We start from the raw sequence: 25,898 nt of genomic DNA, 5'->3' as shown, positions 1-25,898 counted from the left end.
CCTACATTCTCATCCATAGCAGGAGAAGGGTTTGTGCAGATCCACCAGCCCTGGGTCTCACCTGCTGCCAGGGCAGATGCAGCCCTGGCAGAGCAGAGCTCTGTAGCTCAGAAGGGGCGTGGGAACTCTGTGTGGGCTCCCTGCATGCTCCCAAACCCATGAAACACACATCCGTTCCACTCCCTACCCCACCTGTGCTAGGAGTGGGCAGGGTCTGCAGGTAAGTCATTAACAAAATGAGGAATAAACACTGTGGTGCGAAATGGCTGAAGCAGTGAATGATTCTAGTCCCCTCAGCACCTTCCCTGCAATTTCTTTGTAACAAACTGGCCAGGCAGGTAATTCAAAGGGCAATCTCTCTCTCAGGCCAAGAAGGCCTCAGCACCCGCACTTGAGGCCTGATGTCAAAAGAGAGCTCAGCTTCCATCGAGGCACTTCAGTAGGTGACTAGATTTTCAAGAGTTCAGCACGTCATCACAATGGGAGCATCTGGGTGCTCGGCACCTGTGGTAAAACTTTCAAATGCACCTAAGGATATGTCTACACTGCAACAACAAAAAAACAACTGACTCCGGCTTGCACTCCAGGGCTAGAAATAGCAGTGCAGACATGCCAGTTCAGGCTCTGAAACCCACCTGCCGGCAGGTTTCAAATCGCAGGCTCCACACTGAGTAGTAACACCTACACGGCTATGTTTAGCCCCAAGTCAGTTGACCCAGGCTTTGACACTCACTGTCGTGGAGGGTTTTTTGTTTTGTCAGTGTAGATGTATCCTAAATGACTTAAGAGCCCTCATCCCACTGACTTGCAATGGCTCCTGCATGCGAAAGTCACGTTTGAGAATGGGAGATAGGTGCTTTTGGAAACATTATCCCAACACTGCAGGTACTGAATGCTTACACCTCAGCTCTGAGCTCTTTTGAAAATCTGTACCTAAGTGTTTCCTAAGTTAGTGACGACAAACCAGAATCTACCCCCAGATTCATTTGGTACAACTTCAGTGACAGAAATGGATGCCAGCCAGGGGCGGCACCAGCCTCTGCCCAGGGGAGGGGTGGGGCTGAGGTGGGTTAATCAGAAAATTGGGGAAGTTATGTCCTCACTTGCCATGAGGCCTCACCTCCTGCTCCTCCTCTTTCCTCCCCCCTAACAGACCAGGGAGCAGCGGCCATACGTGGTAGGGCCCAGGTGCGTCAGTCCAGGCCACTGTGGCAGCACATCTCAGCAGGTGGGGACATGGGCTGAGGCTGTCTCAGGCAGTGCTGCTGCCGGTGGTTGCCCTGCTGCTGACGGAGCTGAGTGCTTGGCCAGCAGCCATCACTCTCTCCCCTCTGCCTTCAAAGCTGGGTGGCTGGCAAGTGATGGCTGCTACAGGGGGCGGCTAAAGGCACTTTTTGGAGTGGCTACAGCTCCTGAAAGCCCCCCAGGTGCCACCTCTGGTGCCAGCAGCATAGGGGCTGGAACTAGGGGTGTGGAGGGTCTGCAGCACCCCCTGGCTTGAAGTGGTTGTCATTATAAACAGGGTTTGCAGTTCGGTTCAGTGACTATCAGCACTACACAAACAGTTCCAGCACCTCTGGCCAGCAGCTCACTAATTACAAAGCCATTGCCAAGCAGCCTTTTACTCACAATTAGGGTGCCCAGATGTCCCGATTTTATAGGGATAGTCCCAATATTTGAGGTTTTTTCTTACACAGGTGCCCTTTACCCCCCACCTTCTGTCACCATTTTTCACACTTGCTGTCTGGTCACCCTACTCACAATGTCTATGTTTTACTATTTTACTACCCAAGGATCCAAATCCAGGACTATCCACCCCCTTCAAAGAAATTAGCCTCTAATTCCAGGACTGTCCTAAGCCGTCTGATGCACCTGTCCATCCCCCAAAGTCACCTCCAATTTGACTGTTTTATAGGGGGCACCAGTAACTGTGTGAGGCATAAGCTATCTGGCCGGAGCTCACTACCAGAAAAAGCTCTAAAACAGAATTGTGGCGATGACTTGAGAAATATTTTCTCACTCCAGGGCTGACAGTTCATAATGATACCATAAAAAAGAGGTTCATAAAATGCACCCAGGAAAAGAAAACAAGGCCATGTTTCTGCCAGGAAACCTTCTTAAGGCTGTAGAAGAAATACAAACAGCAACACAGGCTGGCAGAGTGTTTCAGAGAGTACTCAATGGTTTATTAATTACAAACACATTTCAAAGCAACACTTGTGCCAGGCAATTAAAATGCAGCCTTCAATCTCAAATCTCTGACTTCAGAAACTATCCTCTCAAGTAAATTATTCCTGGCATAAGACAAGCTATCTAACTGTGTTGTCTGATGGCCCGTGCATTACATGAGACAGAGACCACCCGATAAAAAACCCAAATGTTTTTTAAATTGTGGGAGATATTGTTGAAAGCACTGATGCTCAAACATTAATGTCCCGTCACTGCACTACTCATCTCTCCCAACGTACCAGCTTCTGCACTGCTTCCATACATCACATTTCAAATGCAGTAACCATCAGAAATAAAATCTCACTATTTGTCACCAGTAGCTTGTCCATCAATGCCCAAACCCTGTAGTTCTTGTACAGACGAGACTCCCACTGAAGTGGGTGGACACATCTGTGAGACAGGTTGGAAATCTGGGGTGTATGTATGAGGCTGCTCAGATGATGGATATTCATGGAGTGGTGGGAGGGTCAGTAGATGGTTGGCAAGTGGGGTGAGCAGGACAGATGTTGAGGGTGGAGAGTTGAGGCACTTTGGAAGTGGGGCAAGATGTATTTATCTGTGTTAGGTTATCAGGTTCTAAGACATTTTATGGAAATGTAGGGCTATTCTGTTGACTCACCCTGACAGGAGGACCAGGTGAGTCTCACTAAGTCCAAGTCAAAGAAAAAAAGACAGGAGGAGTCTCTAAGGCTAAAGGGGAGGTAAGAGGAATAAAGGAGCCCAGAAACATGCATGTTTGCTCCTTTAAATGCTAAAAGAAAACCGTGACATGGGGCCTGAACTTCTGATACTGATGGCCCATGTGTGCAGTGCTGAGAACCAGTGGGGACTGTGCACTTTCAAGAGCTGTCTGGGGAGCAGTGGGAGGCTGAGATCACAACACAGGTGGGTGTGAGATGGTAGAAGTAGCAGGTGATGATACAGCAGATGAGATGTCTGGGTGGAGCTAGTGAGTTGAGGCAGGATGGTAGGGATGAATAGCACTGGGGTCAGGCAGACAGAGTAGGAAGGAGTGAGCCCCATGCAGGAAGGCTCCCACTGCTCTCGCACAAGAGGACTGACCAGAAGACGGGCAGGACTGTGGCAACAGATCCTCAGCTATAGATTCCATTATGATTATGATGGCATCACCCAAAGGCCTTAATCAGGCCTGGGGCTCCGTTCTGCCTGGCTCATACACACATATGATTCATACCCCAGACCTCCCACCCATCGAGGGGTGGATGCAATAGGCTGTGATAGCCCGTGAGTGGGGAGCCATCTGGCAGGAAGATTCCATCCCTTCCATAGAACTCCCCTCCGTCTGGGCTGTGTGCTCGAAAGAGAATTTGGCCCTAAACTATTAACCCAAATACAGAGACAGTAAATATACATAAACACAATTACAATTAATTGTGTTTACTGTGGTAGCACCTATGGGACAACCAAGAGTGGGGTTGCATTGTGCTAGAATCATAGACTATTAGGGTTCGAAGGGACCTCAGGAGGTCATTTAGTCCGACCCTCTGCACAAAGCAGGACCAATCCCCAACTAAATCATCCCAGCCAGGGCTTTGTCAAGGATGGAGATTCCCCCTAAAAATGGAGATTCCACCACTTCCCTGGGTAACCCATTCCAGTGCAGGACTCCACTGAACACCAAAAGCTATATTTGAGCTGTCCTGGGCCTAGGAAAAGACACGGCTTTGCTCGAGTGTTCCGGTGTGTGGGTCAGGTTACTGAGTGATCCTGGGCAAATAACTTGTTCAAGGTCCCACAGCTGGCCATTAAGTGGCTCTACAAAGACAACAACACTGGAGCACTCCTGCTTCTTGGTCCTACTAGACCGCACAGCCTCCATCACATCTTAATTGAAAATACCCTAACTTTAATTTCTTATATGATGAGTTAATCTACCATTATAACTGAAACTCAGTGATGGCACCTTGGTGCTGCGAACTGCTTTTTAGTGCATCGATTGTGCACCCACAATCAATCACCAGGCATGATACAATTCTGCAACACAGACCAGTAAATAAGAAATTTTTCTTTTCACAAAATTAAAGACTAGGCTGGAACTGAATTACCGGCTGTGATGCTCCTGCACAGAAAATAACTTTGTGCAGAAACCATAGAGAAGGATCCAGAAAGTCATTTGGATGCCAGCAAAAAGCAGCATCCATGCAGTTGTGAGAACAGCACAGCACAGCAGATACTGTAGGATTCTGACATGCTAAATTGGTGGCTAGCAGCAATCATGGAAAAGGGATTAAGTAACAATATGTATTATGAATATGAATATATTATCATGACTGATATGCTAGTTTCAAATACAATTTCCAACTATCCTCCAGAGTTGCATTTTGAAAGTTGAGCCCTGCAAAAGGGAAGTTTTGGAATATATTTGTTTTAGGAGCTTTCACATGGCCTGGTCTCATAAGCCTGGTAGCAGCTTGTTTATGTTTTACTGTCCTTGGGGGAAATGACAATGGTATATATGTGTTTGCAAATGCAAGTCATGCAGTTGCACCCTCTGCTGACTGCCAGTGAGTTATGAATACTACTGCCCCCATTTGAAAATGTAGTAAACAGAAAGTTAAATAAATAAGTCGGTAGAACTTCTAGTATCAATACCCAAATGACCAGCTAACATTCTCAAAACCTTAGATGATTACCAGGCTTCATGCAGAGTTTCTTTGAAGAAACAAGAGAAGGTTCAATATTTTCCTTAAAATAACAGCGTACTCTGATTTAAAAGTGGGGAAGGAGAGTCAGTTTTTGATTATATATCTGCCACTAACTTGCTCTCAGATAGCTCATTTTCTCCATTTGTAAAGTAGGGATCATACCAGCTACCCTCCCAAGGATGCAGTGATGAAAATTACCTGGTTACGGTTTGAACAGTCCTTTGAAAAATGCAAAGCAATCTGTAAGGATGTGATGTAACCACAAGTGCTGCTGCTAAATCATTAATAATAGACCACAAATACATACTTTACTCCCAATGCTCTCAAACTATTTCACTAAGAAGCAGCTTCAAGACTGCATTCCTCATAGAAGTTTCAAAATTCTGGTACAATAACGACATCTATACTTCAAGGAATTTGGAGGGACTCATAATGTGACTTTTCTTTTCTAGAATAAACCAGAGAGGGTCAGAATTGGCAATTCATTTTGTGGCAGGGGTGTTGACCAAATCTGTCTTGTAAAGTCCATTCAGGATTATTTTATTATCTGGCCCTGTCAGGAAAGTATGGAGTCTTATTTGCTCACTGATATGGGAGAACTTTGATGGAGTGTCAGATTTTACCAGATATATAAAGAGACTGACTTTTCTGTGTTTGCAAAGAGGAGAGTGCCTGGGTGTTTATCCTCAGGAATGAGGAACCCACTCAAGTGCCACTGATGGGGCTGAAGATATGCTGGCAGCCTGCATTGGGGGGATTTTTTTATTCCATATGTTTGGAGGGAAAGGACAAAATCAGCTGTTTCACAACGCAGGCTTCTGGTGGAAGGCAGGGAATTCTCATTTGTTATTTGCATCCTGAATTGAAGTGGATTTAGTTTGCTGATTAGATTTCTACCAGATTTTTTTGTTTTTCTCTCTTCTTCTAATGGGGTATCCTGTCCTGACTATAGACTGCAACATTTCAGTTAGATCACAGAAGCACTGAGCATGGTGCTGCAGAGCAAACACATGACGCTGCCCACATTTGGGGTTTGATATAAGACTCAGGAGATTTGGCGAAATCAGAGGTGAAATCCTGGCCCCAGTGATGTCAATGGCAAAGCTCCCAAAGCTGTTGTCCTCTTTAGGTCACCTGAAACTGTGTGAGAGTTACCATGATACCAAACAGAGAAATTACTTGCTTCAGCAAGCTGTGGTGTGGTGACAGTCTGGCCCTGCAGAATGGCATGGTTCCAGGTGCTTTGTTGCCGAGCTTAGTCTGAGGGAATGGCTCATAGGCCTGCTGCACTGGATAGATATCAAAGGCAACTCAACTGTAACATGTGAGGAGGGTGTTGCCCGCAGACAGGAGGCGGACACTAGGCCAGGAGAGTGCCAGCCCACCCATGCACAGTACCAATATTTGGCCAAATGTGGTTCTATGTGCACTTGCAAGTCTGGAGTCATTGAGAGAAAGTTGCCTACCGGCAGGGAAAGAAACACAGGAACCCCAGCTCCTAACAAAAAACACGGTTACTCACCTTGTAACTCTTGTTCTTCGAGATGTGTTGCTCATATCCATTCCAGTAGGTGTACGCGCCGCGCGTGCACGTTCGTCGGAAAACTTTTACCCTAGCAACTCCAGTGGCCGGCAGTCGCCCCCTAGAGTGGCACCACTATGGCGGGTGATATATACCCTGCCGGCCCGCCCGCTCCTCAGTTCCTTCTTGCCGGCTACTCCGACAGTGGGAAAGGAAGGTGGTGTGGAATGGATATAAGCAACACATCTCGAAGAACAAGAGTTACAAGGTAGTAACCGTGTTTCTTCTTTGAGTGATTGCTCATTCCATTCCAGTAGTGATTCCCAAGCCTTACCTAGGCGGTGGGGTCGGAGTGAGAGGTCACAGTGCGCAACATGGTAGAGCCGAAGGCTGCATCACCCTGGACTGCTGGACTAGGGCATAATGGGTAGTGAAGGTGTGCACGGAGGACCAGTCGCTGCCCTACAAGATTTCCTGGACGGGAACTCGTGTGAGGAACGCATTGACGATGCCTGGGCTCTAGTAGAGTGCGCAGTTACATGCCCGAAGGAGGGGCCAGGTTGTAACATGTTCTTATGCAGGATGTCACCACGAGGAATCCTCTGTGAGAGAGACTGGCAACCCTTGAGCCGTCAGCTATTGCGACAAAGAGCTGAGCGGACTTGCGGAACGGCCGGGTCTTCTATATAAAAGGCGAGCGCCCTGCGCATGTCTAGGCAGTGCAATTGTTGTTCCTACGAGAGAATGAGTTTGGGAAAGAATACGGAAGGATACGTCCGGTTAACGTGGAAAGCCCAAGACAACCTGGGAGGAATGAGGGGGTGGCCTCAGTTGCACACTTGTCTCGATGGAACACCGTGTACGGAGGTCAACGACAGTGCGCGCAGCTCTGATACCGCCTAGTGGATGTGACGGCCACCAGGATGCGTTTTCCAGACAAAGAGAGGGAACATGTAGCCAGCGGTTTCAAACGGGGGGGACATAAACGAGACACACTACGTGAGATCCCAGGAGGGGGCTGGATGACGGACCTGGGGGTAAAGGCGCTCCAGCCTTTGAGGAATCTAGTCACCAGTGGGTGTGAAAAGACGGAATGGCCGTCGCTCCCTTAGTGGAAAGTGGAGATGGCCGCCAAGTAACCCGGAGAGAGCATAGCCAGGCTTGGTTGTTGAGCGACCACAGGTAGTCCAAGACGATCGGATGGAACAATCGGGCAGGTGGAAGCGCTTTTCCCGCACACACAGCACGTGAAACGCTTCCACTTGGCTATTTAACGTCGTCCTCGTAGATGGCTTTCGACTTCCTAGATAGTACTTGCCTCACTGGGAAAGCAGTGCAATTGGACCCAGTTAGCCCCAGGAGCCACGCCGAGGAGTGAAGGGACTGAAGGTCCGGGTGACAAAGCGGCGTGGTCCTGCGTGATCAGGTCCAGGTGAAGAGGCAGGGGAACAGGGTCCACTACTGACAGGTCCAGGAGCAAGAGAGTACCAATGCTGACGTGGCCATGCCGGAAGGCAATGAGAATCAAGCGGCGCCCTGTCCCTAGCGCGCAGAAGGACCTTGAGGATCAATGGGAACGGAGGGAAGGCATAAAAGAGGTGCGTTCCCCACGGAATCAGGAAGGCATCCGCTACCGAGCCCGCTCGCGGCCTTGGAAGGAGCAGAACATCGGACACTTCCTGTTCGTGCGAGATGCAAAAAGGTCCATGTGGGGATGCCCCCACCTGCGGAAAAGTGTAAGGGCAACGTCCGGGCGAAGGGACCATTCGTGGGAGCTGAAAGACCGACTGAGATGGTCCGCCAGGGTATTGCGCGCCCCGGGGAGAAAGGAAGCGACTAGGTGGACTGAGTGGGCTATGCAAAAGTCCCACAACATTATGGCCTCCCGACAGAGAAGAGGAGATCTCGTCCCGCCCTGCTTGTTGACATAGTACACCGCTGTGGTGTTGTCTATGAAAACTGAGACACAGCGGCCTCGGATCTGCCGATGGAAGGCTTGACAAGCAAGGCGGACCGCTCTCAATTCTCGGACGTTGATATGGAGAAGCAGATCGGGAGGAGACCAGCGACCCTGCGTCCTCAACGGCCCAAGGTGAGCTCCCCATCCCAAGTCCGATGCGTCCGTAGTGAGGGACATCGAGGGCTGTGGAGGATGGAATGGGCCCCGCACAGACGACGGACTCCTCCAGCCACCATTGGAGGGAGAAGAGTACGTCCTGTGGGACTGTGACGACGGTATCCAACGGTCGCCTGGCTAGGCGTAGCTGAGGAATGAGCCACGACTGCAGAGGTCTGAGCCGTAGCCTGGCGTGCTCCGTCACGAAAGTGCAGGCCGCCATGTGGCCCAAGAGTGTCAGGCAGGTGCGAGTAGAAGTTAGAGGTGCTGCCTGTAACCTCCGGATGATGTCCGTCAAAGCCTGGAATCGGACAAGGGAAGAGTGGCCGTGGCCGTGGTAGAGTCCAGGACGGCGCCGATAAATTCTATCCTCTGGGTAGGGGACAGAATGGACTTCTCCACGTTTAGCATCAGGCCTAGGTTCGCGAAAAGGCGGCTGATCATGCGGACGTGGGAGAGCACCTGGCTTGCTGACGGCCCTCGGATAAGCCAGTCGTCGAGGTAGGGAAATACGTGCACCCGGCTGCGACGAAGGAAGGCGACGACTACGGCCATGCACTTCGTGAACACTCTCGGGGCGCGACGAGAGGCCGAACGGGAGGACCGTGAACTGATAATGACGGCTGCCTATGAGAAAGCGCAAGAATCTCCGATGGGGGGAAAATGGCGACATGAAAATAGGCGTCTTGCATGTCGAGGGCGGCGTACCAGTCTCCAGGATCTAGGGATGGGATAATGGTCCCCAAGGAAACCATGCGGAATTTCAACTTCAGTAAATATTTGTTGAGTCCGCGGAGGTCGAGGATGGGTCGCAGACCTCCCTTGGCCTTGGGAATCAAGAAGTAGCGGGAGTAGAACCCTCTGCCCTTCTCGTTTTGCGGAACCTCCTGAATGGCACCTTTGTCGAGGAGCGTTTGCACCTCCTGGAGGAGGATCTGCTCGTGAGAGGGTCCCTGAAGAGGGACGAGGAGGGGGGGGCGGAAGGCGGGTACGAGGCAAACTGCAGGTGGTATCCAAACCGCAGCGTGCGGAGGACCCAACGGTCTGAAGTGAGCCGGCGCCACGCGGGAGGAGTAGGAGAGGCGGTCGGAGAAGGGTGGAGAGGGGTTCACGGAGGAAACTGGTACATCGCCCTCGGGCGTATCTTCAAAATGAGGGCTTCGAGCCGGAAGAAGGCTTGGTAGGCCCTTGGCCTTGACCCCCTTGTTACCCGACTGTCTGCGCCTGCCATTTCTATTGCGGCGCCTGAAAGAGTCTTGTCTCTGTCTGGCGGGGGGAAAGGCCTACGATGTTGTTGTAGTTGCGGCGCGGAAGGGTCTACGCTGTGTCACGGGCGTATGCATTCCAAGAGCCCGCATAATGACCCTGTTATCTTTCAGGCTTTGCAGCCGCGGGTCGGTCTTATCCGAGAACAGGCCCTGGCCCTCAAACGGAAGATCCTGGATGGTATGTTGGAGTTCGGAGGAAGGCCAGAGACCTGCAGCCAGGAGATACGACGCATCGTGACCCCGGAGGCCAGAGTTCTGGCGGCAGAGTCGGCCGCGTCCAGTGCCGCCTGCAAGGAAGTGCGTGCAACTTTCTTCCTTCGTCCAGAAGGGTGACGAACTCCTGACGAGCGTCTTGCGGGGAGGAGCTCTTTGAATTTATCAGCCGCTGTCCAGGTGTTAAAGGAGTAGCGGCTGAGTAGAGCTTGCTGGTTAGAAACTCGCAGCTGCAATGCTCCCGCAGAATAGACCTTGCGGCCCAGTAGGTCCATCCTTCTTGCCTCCTTGGACTTGGGGGCTGGCGCTTCTTGCCCATGACGTTCCCTCTCGTTCACAGATTGAACGACGAGGGAGCATGGGCGCGGGTGGACATATAGGTAGTCGTAGTCTTTAGATGGGACCATGTATTTGCGTTCTACCCCTCGGGCGGTGGGGGGAACGGAGGCCGGTGACTGCCAGATGGTGTTGGCGTTGCTCTGTATCGTTTTAATAAAGGGCAGGGCAACACGAGTGGGTGCGTCAGACGTGAGTATACTGCACACAGGGTCCTCAATCTCGAGACCTCCTCGGCCTGAATGTTCATGTTCAGCGCCACTCGCCTGAGGAGGTCTTGGTGCGCCCTCAGGTCCAGGGGGGGGACCCGTGGATGTCGTTCCGCTACTGCTTCATCAGGGGAGGAAGATGAAGAGAGTCCTGGCAAGAGTGGGTCTGGTAGCTCCGCAGCTGGCAGTACCGGTTCAGGCTCCTGAGGGATTTCCGCAGCCAGCGAATGGGACGGTCGGCCTTCCTCAGGGGATGGTGGGGGCCGTGACGCTGCAGCCTCTGGAGCCCTCCGCTCTGGGTCAGGCGCACGTGAGGGAACGTGCTGAGGCCCCCTGGGCTTGATGGTATGCCCAGGGGTCCAGAAGCCCCAGTGCTGTGGGCCCTGCTCCTGGTGACCTTCCGGAAAGATAGCGGCAGGTCTTTCAGAGTCCAAATAGATGCTGTCAGTCCGGGAGGATACAGAGCCTTGTCGGGAGGGCCATGGTGGGGCGAAGGAGGATAGCGAGAATCCAGCGCCCTTGATGGCGACGACCTCCGGTGCCGGAGATCGGTGCCGTGAGTCGTACCGGTGCCGGGACCGGGACCGGGACTGCGACCAGCGCGGTGCCGGGAGGTCGACCGGGATCTGGACCTGCGGTGCCGTGAGCGGCTCCTGGAGTTGCGGTGCCGGTAGCGGCGGCTGGACCGGAGCGTGCCGGGAGTATCTGGATCGGCGCGATGATGACCGGTGCCGCGAGTACGACCGGTGCCGCCTAGGAGAGCGGTGCCGGGACTGCGAGCGGCGTCGCGAGGGAGACCTCCCTCGGGATCGGTGCCGGGATCGCGACCGGTGCCGGATCTTGAGCGGCGCCGGGTCGGAGAATCCGGGGACGGTGCCCTCATCGGGGTTGGCTTGCCCTTGGAGAGCACAACCCGCACCGGCGGCGCCGGGGTTGGGGCAGCCCAGGCTCAGTTAGAGCAATCAGGTCCCGTGCCGACGAGAAAGTCTCGGGCGTGGACGGAGGTATCAGCTCTACCCAGATCTTGGCGGGGAGCTGGGAGGGATCGACTCGACGGACCGCCGGGCCCGGAGTCAACGAAGCCCCTTGCACAGCCAGCACGGCCGGCGTCGGCAGTGGGTGCTCCTTACGGGGCCGCTTAGCCGGGGTTGAGGACGTGAGAGGCCTCTTTCCGGGGAGCCGGTGCCGGAGAAGGCCGTGCCGGTGCGTCTTCGCGGTGCCGGAGGGGTCCGGTGCCGGAGCCGCGCTCGGTGCCGGAGGCGCGGGGTGAAGTGCCGCTTCCATAAGGAGCGTCCTGAGGCGCTGGTCTCGCTCCCTTTTTGTTCGCGGACGGAAAGATTTACAGATGCGGCACTTATCTGAGATGTGTGATTCCCCCAGGCACTTCAGGCAGGCGTCGTGGGGATCACTGGTGGGCATCGGCTTCTTACAAGTCGAGCACGCCTTGAATCCCGGCGAACCAGGCATCAGCCCGGCGCCGGGCGCGAGAGGGCTAGAGCCCCGAACCCGATAACGAAGTATAAATATATACACAACTATAACTATAACTACAACTACAGTATGCTAAGTAACTATGACTAACTAACTAGAACAGTAATGATTGACAAGAGAAGCTAGGGACGTGAAGGTCAGCTATGCCGCGCTCCACAGTTCCAACGACCGACACGGCGGTAAGAAGGAACTGAGGAGCGGGCGGGCTGGCAGGGGTATATATCACCGGCCATAGTGGCGCCACTCTAGGGGGCGACCTGCCGGCCCGCTGGAGTTGCTAGGGTAAAAGTTTTCCGATGAACGTGCACGCGCGGTGCGTACACCTACTGGAATGGATATGAGCAAGCACTCGAAGAAGAACAGCTGCTTCTAGGAAAGAAACCCAAATACCTCTGCCATTTCCAACAGCAGCTCCTCAGAACCTACACTCATTTCCCAACAGAAATTTTGAGCCTGACACTAAGAAACAGAGAGTGGTCTGTAGATCCTACTAATTTCACTGGGAGCTGTGGGTGCTCAGCATCCCTGAGGAGCAGGGCCTAAGAAGAGGGGTGCATGGTAACTCCATGGAGCTACGTATGTGCTAGTTACTAATTAGAGTTTTCTTACCTTGGCAATTTGATCTGCCATTTGAAGGCGTCCGTCTAACTCTCGTCTGATCTGTGCAGCTTGCTCATCTGGATTATCCAGCTGTGTGGCAAAAAAAAGGTAAACAGGATTTTTAGGATGAAAAAAGGTGACCAGAGCACCACCCAGGAGAAGTTTGTTCAGCTTCTCAGAGCGTACGACTTCATTACATTATTATTTAATATTTGTATTGCACTAGCTTGACAGGCACCAGTCAAGGTCCGGTCCCATTCTGCAAGCATGGTACACGCGCATATTGATTCATTTTTCCAAAAATTCTTTAAACAGACATGCTCAGTTGAACGCATTTTGTCAGACTGCATTAGATGCCCATATAGCTACCTCTCTGAGTAGAAATTCCATCACGGACAGATATATGAATCCCTCTGGGCTGCTGGGCCAGTTCTACATTCACTGATGTGGGAAAACCAGTATCATTGCCACTTATAATAGCGCTACTGCAGGGGGCAGCAGAGAGGAGCAAATGGAGGACGTAGAGTTGGTCTCACAGAGGCACATGAGTCGGTCAGGTTATGTGATTTTACGTGACCTCTGCAACTTCAGACCCGCACAGCAGGGCTTGGACCATCGGTCCTGGGCAGTGGGGCTCCGGCTTCCGTGTCTTATTGTTTATTGACCGTGACTTTTACTAAAAACACCCAGGCCCAAATCTTAGCCTTACACATGAGGCACGGTGGGAATTCACTGAAGATAAACTCAGTGTATGCAATAAGGCCCAAAACTTCCTTCCTTCCACGGCAAAGTCTACCCTCCCTTTTCACATTATACTTTCTCCATTAGCAGTGTTACCTATAGGTCAACATTTTAGGCTTCATTCAGGCTCCTGGGGAACCCAAGCGCACAGTTCTGGGATGCACTAGCCTTCTGTACAGATTCCCGCCAGTAATGGCGGCATGCCTTATAGTAGCACATGTCAACCTGTAACATCAGAAGATATCTGTACCTATATAAAGAGGAAAGGAAGATGCTTTGCTGAGGAGGACAATAACTCCAAAACACACTTCACCACCCCTTTTATTTTTCAGGCTTTTACTACATTTGCTAACCCCTCTCCTTCCTAGGACATAACATCCTATTCCTGTAGCATCTCCTCCTCCTCCTCCTCCTCCAATTTTTCATTTTCAGCTTCAGGGTTCTGGAATACGAGGTAGGAATTCGTGCTCTGGACTCTCATCAGTACTGCCATCACAACTATTATACACAGCAAGTGCTCCAGGTTCTTATTTGGTCTAAAAATACTAGGACAAGCTGTTGTGACCAGGTTTCCAGTTTGTTCAGCAGAGAACGTGACAGGCTGCTCTTGAAATTTCAATTGCATTTTATTTGTGCTTTAAGTGCCTTGCAGTGTCCCTTGTGTTAGATCAATTTGGTCTGTTGGAGATTTTAATTAACCAATTGTGATCAACGGGGAGAGCATTTAACGGCAGCTAATGACTAATGGCTGGAGGTGAAGCCAAGGGCCTAGAATGTGGCTGGTTAGCAGACATCAAAGCACTCTACCCAGAGGTCATCAGTACTGTTATAAACCACTAAGAGTTGCAAGGGGAGGTAAAAGAGTAGCTACCTTTTCCATTTTTTTAAATTACACATTGGTTGAAGTTAAAAGTCCCATCACACATTTCCATGGACACAACATTCTGTTTTCAGCACTACTCTTTCCCTAGCAGTTAAAAGCAGAGGCCCAGTCCTGAAGTCTTTAATGAGGCACATGTCCCAGTTTGGTCTCAAGGTGCACTGAGGATATTCTGAGAAAGGGCCACATTGGGAACCAGTTTCATTTTAGTGGGAATAAAATAGCACAGATAATAGATTAAAAAAGTCTTAACAGATTAAATGAGAGAGAAATAAAAGAGGATAGTCTGATGTGTTATTCTTTGAAGGTTTATATCAATACCTTTGTGATTCATGCATAATAATTCCTAGGGAATTTTAAATTTCTGTGTAATATCCACATTTACATAAATACTAAGCTAGCCCCCTCAGCTGTTGTGCATCCACTGAAGTTAATGGAGCAATGCTGCTTTAAACCAGCTGAGGATTTTGCCCATTATATCAGCAGTTCTTGAATCTACTGACTTCTGTAGCAATTTGGACTGAATAAAGATCGGTATGGACTTCACTATCGTGCCGCATAACTTCCTAGTGTGCAGGGATCATAACAGAGAAAGTATAGCTGTGCTTTTCTATTTGTTGTGCGCTATATGCAGGTGTACACAATATTCATCTCGGACACACTGGCTTGACCAGGCCTTGAGAATTCTTTTGGCCATTAGTTTGCATTGCAGTGCTGTTGTGTGTCTTCTCTCTCTCTTTTTCCTTAAGACATCAACCCTCACGAGAGCCAATCCACACCACCCATTAGCTGAAGTGTTTAGGGGCAAGATCCTTTCACCATCGACTCTGTGGAATCCTGCAGTGTGCTGCTGTTCGCAGTTGCACTGACTCTGAAAGCTCTAACAAGAAGGAGTTGCTTGTGACAGTTAAGCATGCAGTTCCAGCATGGTTCTATGACACATAGGGGTTAACTCTCTCTTGCATCAGTGTACCTCCGGGGTAAGTCCATTATCTTCAGCGTTGGTGCAAGTGTAAGTGAAATCAGAATCAGACTCAAAAGGAGCATATAGGAGGCAGGGACGGATTTCCAGTTAGGCACACTAGGTATGTGCTTAGGGGCACCGGTGTTCTAGGAGTATGGTCAGCTGTAGGGGGGGCACTGAAGATGCTGTGCCTAAGGCCACTAAGATGTAAATCCAGCCCTGATAAGAGGAATAAAAAGGTGTCAACTAAGGCTTGGCAAGCCAGTTAATTGGCCAGCCAGCTACCTGCCTATTTCACCACAGTCAAATATAATCAAATATTTCAGCAAGAATTGGCCTACCTTTCTGATTGTTAGCAAGCTTACTTAAATGTCTCAGTCACTCACTTTACTACGTGCTAAGGTCACCTGATGGGAAAATGATGAATAACTGAAAGTTGTGCCTCTTGATTTGCTAGAATCTTCTAGAACAGAACAGTGCAGGGGAGGGGTGTGTCTTTATTTTATATAAGGCCACCGATGTACATATCAGTTTACAAAGCACATTAAAATGATGATGACAAAGATATAGATGAAGCAATTGAAGCTGTTAAAGAGAGAGATAATGAAAAGCAAGGTACTTGAAGAGTTAGCCTGCTGTCTACCTAGCATAAGAGCACTTAAAAGAGGACTTTTTTTTTTTTTTTTTTTTTAAAGAATTGCAATGTTTTTGTTTCATTGCATTTTAACTTGGTTTTTTCATTTGTAAATGTTCAGTCTTAATGTTTGTATTTAAATGCTAACCAACCATTGCTAAAAAGGTAATAATTATTCTTTCATTTTTAAGAACTTAATTTCATCGTATTTTGCCTTATTCTGAGCTCAAACAACTCAGTTAAGTCACTTTTTTAAATATAATTAGGCAAATATTTATCCAAGGCTAAACCTACAGGAGACCATAGAGTTTTACTCTTTATTACTGTTCTGATAAATTACTGCTTTAAAGTGTTTGACCATTTTTGACATTATTTGACACTATTTGACCAATGTTTGACTGGTCAAGCAACCAAGTACTTTTGGACCATTCAAATGCCCAACTTTATGCTGACTTTACAGACACTTTCCCAACTATAACTACAGTTTAAACTCCTTTGGATAAGTTCAGACTCAGCAGGAATCTAAAAACTTCAAACTGACAATGGTAAGTTGGAGTGCTAGTAGCAACACTTTTCACAAGATACAGGAGTGTCATCAGGTTCAGCAGCATTAAACATTTCAATATTGTTCTGGTTCATATTTCTTTTGTAAATATCCCTTAATGCAAGTGGAAACTGATTCTCCTGTCACAGTTTCCTAGTAGTATCTGTTTAGGAGTCTGGGGAATCAAAAACAAAAATCTAGGACCACAATATTAGTTCTGTGACAGTACCAATGCCACTTCTTGTCTCTTGTAAGAAATAATGTATCAACACCCTCTCCAACTTTTACTGAAGCTAACCACATTGAAATCAGGGTTTTCTTTCCCCTAGCAGTTATCTTGTCTTGCTATTTGACTCTTTTAACGATGATGGTCAGTAGGGCCAACAGACAGCAAGTGTGAAAAATCAGATGGGAGGAGGGGTAATAGGCGCCTACATAAGACAAAACCCCAAATATTGGGACTGTCCCTATAAAATCGGGACATCTGGTCACTCTAATGGTCAGAGTGGCCTGTTCTGCCCATTGGAAAGCAACATCACCATAAGCTATTGTACCACTAGTGCTCTCAGTCACAGCTTCCCATACAGCAACTCAAGCCAGGTTATAAAATTGTTGTAACTATTTTCCTATGTACTATGTATTATGTATTATCCTTCTCCAGAGATAAATTGCTCCACAGAGCAACCACTTGCCTGGTGCAGTGCAGTCTGGAAAGTTACAGCTACAGCAACCATTAGAGTTTCAATTCCCAATATGACTAATGCACATTGCACTTGGGTTTGAATGTATTTGCAATATGCCATCAAAACACTGGTGTGTCACAGTTTCCTTCCTATTGTCTCCTTGCATAACTTAAATGTTTCTTTTCCCCTCATATATGTATGCATGTGTATGTGTGCTGATGTGCTTCAGTAGGTCTGATTTCCCAGAGAGTTCAGAGTCATTACAGCTGGCATTGAGGGAATGTATTTTTCTGATTCAATTTAAAGGCCTCAGTCACTGATTTAACATAAGCCACAAACCTGCTAAGTATCCTGGGCCTGATCAAAAGCTCACTGAGATCAATGAGAGTATTTCTATTCCTGTCAATGACCTTTGGCTCAGGCTTATTTGTACTCCATTCCCTGTGGCTGTGCCACAGGCATTTCATAATTTGACCTTTTAACATCAGGACTCAACATGGTGTTGCTCTGGATTTAATGTGGCCATGGTCCTGAAACCAATAGGAACTCAGCTCCTCTCAGGATCAGGCCCTTTGGGACACTCCCCCCTGTGTCACGTTCCCCAAATATCTTCCCCATTAACAAATGCATTATCCAGACTTGCTTCCACTGGACTGAACAGACTTTCAGAGTAGCTTCATTAAATGAGAGAAATGTACCAAGTTCCCCTTTCCTTTAGAACTCTGAAACAGATATCGTTATTCCAAGTTCGATTTGAGCGACAGTAATTGAGGTTCATCACATTACCCCAAATAACCTGAATTCTAAATGTAGAAATCAAGGATGCCACCTTCTTGGAGAGCTGTCCTTCTAATATGCTAATAAGCCAGCGCAATGCCTTACAGCAGCACTTTCTAGACTATCAGGATTTTGCAGGCATTTTCCAGTAACGCTGCAGCTGGAGGAAATTGTTTGAGCTTCTCTTGTGAAGGGAAGGATAGGACTAGGGAGATTATTTGTGTTATGAGGTTACACCCACAGCTGCATTCTCAGTCCTGATCTGGAGGATAAAGCATTCCTTTTTAAAAGAAAGCGTTGCCATGACCAGTTGAACAAAGCGATATGAAGAGACACATATTCCTACAATTTTAAAACATTATGCAGGCTTTTAAGCACTTAACTCCAATAACCGTACATGGTAGCTCCATGGCTACCACTCATTCTTTGAAAAACTTATCCAGAACTAGTCTGCAGCATAATATTAATGAAACTTATGCCTGGTCTACACTGAAACGTTAGGTTAACATTGCTAAGTTAACTGCAGCTATGCCAATCTATCCCTGAGTGTAGATGTGGCTAGGTCAGTGGAAGAACTTTTCGATCAACCTAGCTACTGACGCTGGGGAAGGTGGATTGATTACAACTACAGAAAAACCTCTTCCATCACTGTAGCAAGCATCTACACTACAGTGCCATGGCCACAGAGTTGCAGCTCCACCGATGTGCTGCTGTAGCACTCATAGTGTAGACAGGGCCTTAGTTTACGAAATACATTAGAATTCTTTCTCCATGTAGAATAAGGACGAGTGCCAATGAGGGAACTGATCCTAAATCGAGAATGTTGAAATATAATTTGCTTGTGAAACACAGTTAAACAGTTAATGTAAAATAAGTTATCTAAGCAAAATGAACAATCTGGTGACAGGAAACCATCCCTGAATAGCAATCAAAGCCCAATTTCTTAGCTAGAGAGTCAGCAATTTATTTTCTGCAGTATGTATGCATACTTTATATTCAAAAACTGACAGCCAAATATATAAAATGATTTACACGGTCAAAGAGAAATTGAATTAGTCTGGTTCTGCATTATGACTTTTTTATGGGTGTGCTATGAATAAAGCAAAGATATAAATCATAAGGTTGCCCCAGTAAATTAAGTCTGAAAAAGTATCATAAATCTCAGTGTACATAAGATATGTCACATGTGCCAATTTTTTTCCAGCAACATGTCAAAAATACAGGCCATGCTCAATTTCCAATTCTAATCTGCTCATTACATAATTGCCCAGTTGCATATTGGGTCTTTTCTTACGTCTATCCACACATGCTATTATTTCTTTCCGTTTGCCTTGATGAGAGATTTACCTTGGTGCTACAGTTGTTAAAAGTTTAAAAATGTGTAGATTTGACTCAAATTAGGAACAAAAATGTATTAGAACCAGAGTTAGTCTGCCCCTGAATGTACAGCAGAGTACCATACATTCATTTGTAGTTACCGAATTTTGACTGTTCCATTACAGTAAAAGAATCTGGCAAAAAGATTGGCTTATATACAAACTGTTTATGAAATATTCTTTGACTGGATGCAATTTTTTTTAAAAGGAGAATAAGGAGGACTTCAGTAACAACCCATCTTATGATTCTGTACAATTGATACACCCTCAACAATTTATAAACCCTACTCAAGAACCGTTTCAGATTATTAATAGAGCCTCTTCATTATGACAACCTTGCCAATTAGTGTTCAAAGTTGGAGTCTACAACACTGAATCACATTCACCATAAAAATCTGGCAAACTCAACTTCTGTACTTTAGGGACATCATGAATAAAAGACACTGCACTTTAGGAGGAGAAAGAAAAGTCAGAGGAAAAGGAAAACAACCACTAGTAATTTAACCTGCACTATTTTAAACAATATGGAGCGCAACACTAAGATGAAGCAGTAACGAAATCTGAATCAAACCAGTTTCAAGTCTGACACTGTTCAGTTTGCTACCAAGACACCTGAATGCCCTGAACCATGCTTTATGTTTTAAGGTTATCAGCCAAGATTCTGATCTCAGTTGCATCAGTGAAAACCAGGAGGAACTTCAGTGGAGTTAAGCTGGGTTTTCATCAATTAAAAAGAACAGGCCAGCACTGATCCCAATTTAAATGCTCTAGTAAGGGCTTTGTTGTTACAGATTAAAAACAAACCCATCAGAGTGCAGTTGTAGTGAAAAAGGTGACTGGATATGACATCAGAGTGTTATATTTATTCCCTCTCCATTACATACATCTCAGACTGTTTAAAACAAGTGAGAGTTAAGAAACCTCTTCAAGCCCAACTTACTTCTGAAAAACAAAATCAAGCTATGCATGTTCTTTCTGCTTTTTTAATCATGAGCAGTAATGCTGATTTGAAAGTCAGACCTTAATTGCCATGGTTGAAGATGAGGCTGGATACAAACCAGCTGACAACCCCATAGCTACATAGGCTCTGTTAGCTGTTAACATTAGATTTTGTCAATAACATAAGCAAGTTGTGATTCAGAACACATAAGGAGTTCACAGAATCATAGAGTATTAGGGTTGGAAGGGACCTCAGGAGGTCATCTAGTCCAACCCCCTGCTCAAAGCAGGACCAACACCAACTAAATCATCCCAGCCAGGGCTTTGTCAAGCCTGACCTTAAAAACCTCTAAGGAAGGAGATTCCACCACCTCCCTAGGTAACCCATTCCAGTGCTTCACCACCCTCCTAGTAAAATAGTGTTTCCTAATATCCAACCTAGACCTCCCTCACTGTAACTTGAGACCATTGCTCCTTGTTCTGTCATCTGCTACCACTGAGAACAGTCTAGATCCATCCTCTTTGGAACCCCCTTTCAGGTAGCTGAAAGTTGCTATCAACCCTGCTCCCTGCCTAACTTCTCTTCTGCAGACTAAACAATCTCAGTGCCCTCAGCCTCTCCTTGTAAATCATGTGCCCCAGCCTCCTAATCATTTTCGTTGCCCTCTGCTGGACACTCTCCAATTTGTCCATATCCTTTCCGTGGTGGGGGGCCCCAAAACTGGACGCAATACTCCAGATGTGACCTCACCAGTGCCAAATGTTGTTTAAATAGATTATGCTCTTATATAAATACTAGGAAAGTAAGACTACAGTACCACACCTCAAGTGAAGTGTTGTGCATCCTTAAACATTTAGGCCTGAAATTATCATGAGCAACACAATTAAAAATATCTTCATGATGAACTAGAAGGATTTTTAATAAAAAGATGAAACATACAGATATATCCTTCAATTATTAGTTGGGTATTTAAAATATACAACGTGGATGTGACAAACACTGTCTACACTATTATCTCCAACCATACAAGACAGCAGCATGAAGGCAAAAAGTGTTGGCATCATTTTCTAATTTTAACCCCTTTCTGCAAGTCGCTCCTAATGCTGAGTGCTGCTTCAAAATAAACATCAGGAAGTCCTGATTCATGCTGCCTTAGGGTTAACAAGGACCCATTTGTCTGAACATTTTCCCTGTTGTGAAAGGTTTCCACATCATTCTGGGTGCAAACTAGTGTCAGCCTGTGCCTTGCACTGCTTTTGAATATGGAGATACAGTACCTCCACTTTTTACAAATTATTGTAGCAGCTTATGGATCACTGCAAACAGTAATTTCCTAAATCAGAACAACATGCTTGGTGCTGTACAAGACACAAAGATAAAAACAGCCCTTGAACCTGGAGAGTGTACAGTCTCTGGGTTGACTCTGTGCTCATTGATATCAATGGCAAACATTCCCATGCACTTCAGTGGTGCAGAATCAGACATTAAAAAATAGCCTTTCAGGAGACAAAGTGTGCTGGGAAATCCAAGAGAGGTGATAACTAAATGTTCTATTCCCTCTCTACCTCTGAAAAATGGGTATGTACAGGACCATATCACAGACTCACCTGAGCCAGAGGTCTGCAGAGCAACCTCATCTTTCCGTTACAGGAAATAAATTAACACTTGACTCAAAATGGCCACCTGAATACTAAAGTCCATAACATAAAACACTCCATCACTGATTCATGACCAGGCCAGGTTTGTTAGGTTAAGACAAGGAGAACCTTCCTTCACAGCCTCACCCAGAACTGCCTTTAAAAGAAACAGTAGTACCTTTTCATCTGGCCTGCTGGGCCCTGATTGGCTTTTTCCTGCTCCTGGCCATCTTAGCCACTGGAGGACCAACAAACAGCCAATCCTAGTAGATTTCTATAGGCAATCCCTGAGGTCCAAACTCACTGCTCTTTTCCACAAGGACAGCATCATAGGATATACTAGGCATTTGCTGGAGGTCCCACTGCCTTGGCACAACTCACCCTATGCAGGGCTGCCCAGAGGATTCAGGGGGCCTAGGGTCTTTGGCGGCGGGGGGCCCCCGCTTCAGCGGCAATTTGGTGGCAGGGGGTCCTTCCACTCCGGTACCTGCCACTGAAATGCCCCAAAGACCCGCGGCAGGGGCCCCCCGCTGCTGGACCCACCGCCCAAGTGCCAGGCCTTCGGCGGTAATTCGGCGGCGGGGGATCCTTCAGCACCAGGGCAGAAGGACTCCCCGCCGCCGAAGACCCAGAGGGGAAGAAGCTTCGGGGGCCCGGGCCCCACGAGAATTTTCCGGGGCCCCTGGAGTGAGTGAAGGACCATGCTCCAGGGGCCCCAAAAAACTCTCATGGGGGCCCCTGGAGCAAATTGCCTCACTTGCGCCCCCGCCCCGTGGGTGGCCCTGACCCTATGATGCTGTCCCTGTGGAAAAGAGCAGTGAGTTTGGACCTCAGGCCTATATCTCCTAAGCATGGCAGTCTTATAGGCTGTCAAATACAACAGCTTTAACATCAAGGAATACAAGATTTAAAAGGCAGGCAAGGAACATCATTATTATTATTGTTCTTTTTATTACAGCAGCACCCAGAGATCTCATTGAAGAGCAAGGCCTGACTGAGCCAAGCGCTGTACAAAAAGAATGAAAAAGACAATCCATGCTCTGAACAGTTTGTCATCTAGTTAAATACCGGATCCAGTCGAGCCGGTACAGAAGATGAGAGGGAGGCTGGTGAAAGGAAGACAAGGTTAGTAACAAGAGTAACACATACTCACATACACACACACCAGCTACAAGCAGAACTGGCAGGTTTCAAGTCCGGTTCTTTTACTTAGTTTGCCTTTTTAATAAAGGGATTATAGTGAATCTCTGAATTTAGTCAAATTTAGACATATACAGAAGAAAATGATCAATTTTTTTAGTTGTGCGCAAACAATAACATCATTATAGAATGAGGCCCCACTTACCCAAGTCCCTTTGGGTGAAATTCACCCCCTGCGCATAGGGGCAGCATAAAGCCTACAACCATCTTAGATGTTTCAGGGAGGCACCGGCTGACTCATGGCAGAGAGCTGAATTTCACCTATTTAAGCCAAAGGTCTTATCGTAGTAGCTGAAGATACGACCATCAACTATTTTAAGAAGATATTAATCAATTGTAGTGCTTTTATGGCTGTGATGCTAAGTACAGGCTTGTATGTATTTAATAATCAACCTAGAGACTGCAGATTGGGTTATGCTTTTCGGAACATTAATATTCTCTGAAACAGCACCATACAAACAGCTAATCATGCAACCACAATGCCCAAAGGCTTGAAGGAAAAAGTTTTATGGCTCTTACCACTCAACCATGACATGTGCCATCTAACTCAGCAAATGGTTGATTAAACATTTCAAAGTAAACATAGTCTAAGTCTGTGCTGAACAAGATAACAATATGGGTGACAATTTGCAGCTTTGAAGTAGGGCTTTTGGAGGGATCCTTTTGCTAGTAAAAGGTGGTTTGACTTGGTAATGTACAATGAGAAAAATATTGAAAAATTCATAAGCTTCTTTTAATTAATAATTAATCTGTAAGTCAACGTATTCTAGTAATTTATAGTAGCTGACACCATAGAGTGCTGAAGGCTAAAAAAAATAAAAAAAAATAAATGCATGCCTTCTGAATTGTTACATTTCCTGTCAGCCCTTAGTTTCTTATCAGAAAGCCGCTGCTCCCAGAGATAAAGCAGGGTGTTTTTGACATAAGCTGGGAGGAGATGCTGTAATATGTTCTGCATTGAGAATGTACATGACATCTTGGAATATCTTTGATGCTGTACTCATAAAAATTGGGGGATCTAAATTTTTAATTGTTGACAACTCCCCCAGTCAGGTAGGATGTTGAATTTTCTCTTAAAATTGGAAATGTGAATGATGTTAAGCTGTCTTGGTAGCTTAAGTCACTAATACTTTCCTAATGTGTTAATCCTCTGCACAGTAAATTCCAATCCTAGTAGTGCCAGCTGTTTTGGGATTTGAAATGATGAGGAGGAAAAAGGAGAAAGAATGGAAGTTTTGATGTGTCATAGACCTTTGTGTCACCAAGCTTATGTAAGAGGCCTGGCACTGTTAGCTCCTCTGGATGTAGACTCTAAGTTACCACTTGAAATATTCAAGGGACATTTTCTGAACAGTATGCAGAGAATTGGAAGTGCAAGTCATATTCTCTGGACACCATGCTGATGAGCTATCTATTAGAGAAGGCAGATAATAATAGCTGGTAAAGAAACGTAAACAATATTTTTTGCAGGGCTGTGGGGTGTTTTTTGAGTCAAAGAAATGCCTACTGCAATTCACAGAAATCTAGGACACAAATGAGCCTCAGAGGAAAAATAGCTTCTTGATTTAAAAGCTTAGGATCCAGTGTGCAACACAGCCGGAATGAGATTCGGGGGTAGTTAGTTTTGTCATCTTTTATCTTCATTATGCTTTAACGAGGCCATAACTGCAGTGTTTATACCAGCCCTCCACTGAATTTATTTTAAAGAATTTTACTGATAGATGATACTCATTTGCCAGCATTCATACACCAAACAGGAAGTATTTTCCTTTGCTCCCCAAGGCCCAGACTCAGGCTTTTGACTCAGTCCTGAGAATGGCATGGGATGGAGCAATGTGATGAGCCTCCACAAAGCACTGTGCTGCAGGGACCCCCTCCTCAGTTCCAGTTTTCCACAGGGACAGCAAATATACCTCATTATCTCCACTAGCTGCTGCATGGGGTGGTGGGGGGAGCCATGACTGTCTGCTCCCTACCCCTCACACACAGGCATATAGTCACTGCACTGTCACCTCCCTCAGTCCCAAGATTCCTAAGATCTGAGTAGGTCCCATGCAGCAGGGTCAGAGAGGGGTGTGAGTGTGTGTGTGCGCGCACGCATGATTGTTACATGCTAACATCGGGAAAGAAAATGAATTTCCATCCCAAAATAAGAAAATACTAGTTCAGAGAAATACCAAATGCTACCCACTGCTCCACAGCTCTAGAATTTTGAAAGGGAATCCTCCAAAACCTTACCTGCATGCATCAATATTCTGTACTAAATCCATGGCCAGGCAACAGAGAGAGGGAGATATGGGAATAAATGTAGGGAGTAGAATTTTTTTTCAAATTGACCACAATAATCATAGTATAAAAAGAAGCAGAAAAAGAAGTCAACCTTTTCTGGGGTCAAGAGAAAATAAGTTTTAACCAATGCACGTCTTTCAAGAAGACCTTGATTCAGCATAACTTTCAGTTATACTACTCACTACTGTCACTAGTAATTTTACCAAAGGTTTTTCTGCTCTTCAAATACAAGTAGCATAATTAAAAGCTGCCTAAGGGTACCTTTAACTTGGCCATTTATAACATATGGAGATATACCTATCGCATAGAACTGGAAGGGACCCTGAAAGGTCATTGAGTCCAGCCCCCTGCCTTTACTAGCAGGACCAAGTACTGATTTTGCCCCAGATCTCTAAGTGGTTCCCTCAAGGATTAAACTCACAACCCTGGGTTTAGCAGGCCAATACTCAAACCACTGAGCTATCCATTTAGATTCCCTGGAAATGGTCTCAGGTTTAGAGAAATCAAAATACTGATGATGAAATGCAAAACTTCTCTAAATTCACAGAATTCGAAAATGTGCCCAGTTTATCTTAGACTTTTA

At 46.8% G+C, this 25,898-nt stretch overlaps 1 protein-coding gene across 10 annotated transcripts in view; it reads right to left on the bottom strand.

Moving 5' to 3' along the window:
- Window positions 1-25,898, bottom strand: part of CADPS (calcium dependent secretion activator) — a 377,508-nt gene that overhangs the window by 201,700 nt on the left and 149,910 nt on the right. For all 10 annotated transcript variants that reach the window (XM_075073179.1, XM_032781853.2, XM_032781855.2 and 7 more), the window contains exon 4: window positions 12,660-12,740. In XM_075073179.1, the coding sequence (XP_074929280.1) occupies window positions 12,660-12,740 (81 nt within the window). The remainder of the gene's footprint in view (window positions 1-12,659; window positions 12,741-25,898) is intronic.

This window comes from Chelonoidis abingdonii, chromosome 17 (genome assembly GCF_003597395.2).
Source record: "Chelonoidis abingdonii isolate Lonesome George chromosome 17, CheloAbing_2.0, whole genome shotgun sequence".
In the NCBI taxonomy this organism is placed as follows: domain Eukaryota; kingdom Metazoa; phylum Chordata; order Testudines; family Testudinidae; genus Chelonoidis; species Chelonoidis abingdonii.
This window is presented reverse-complemented; position numbering and strand designations above follow the sequence as displayed.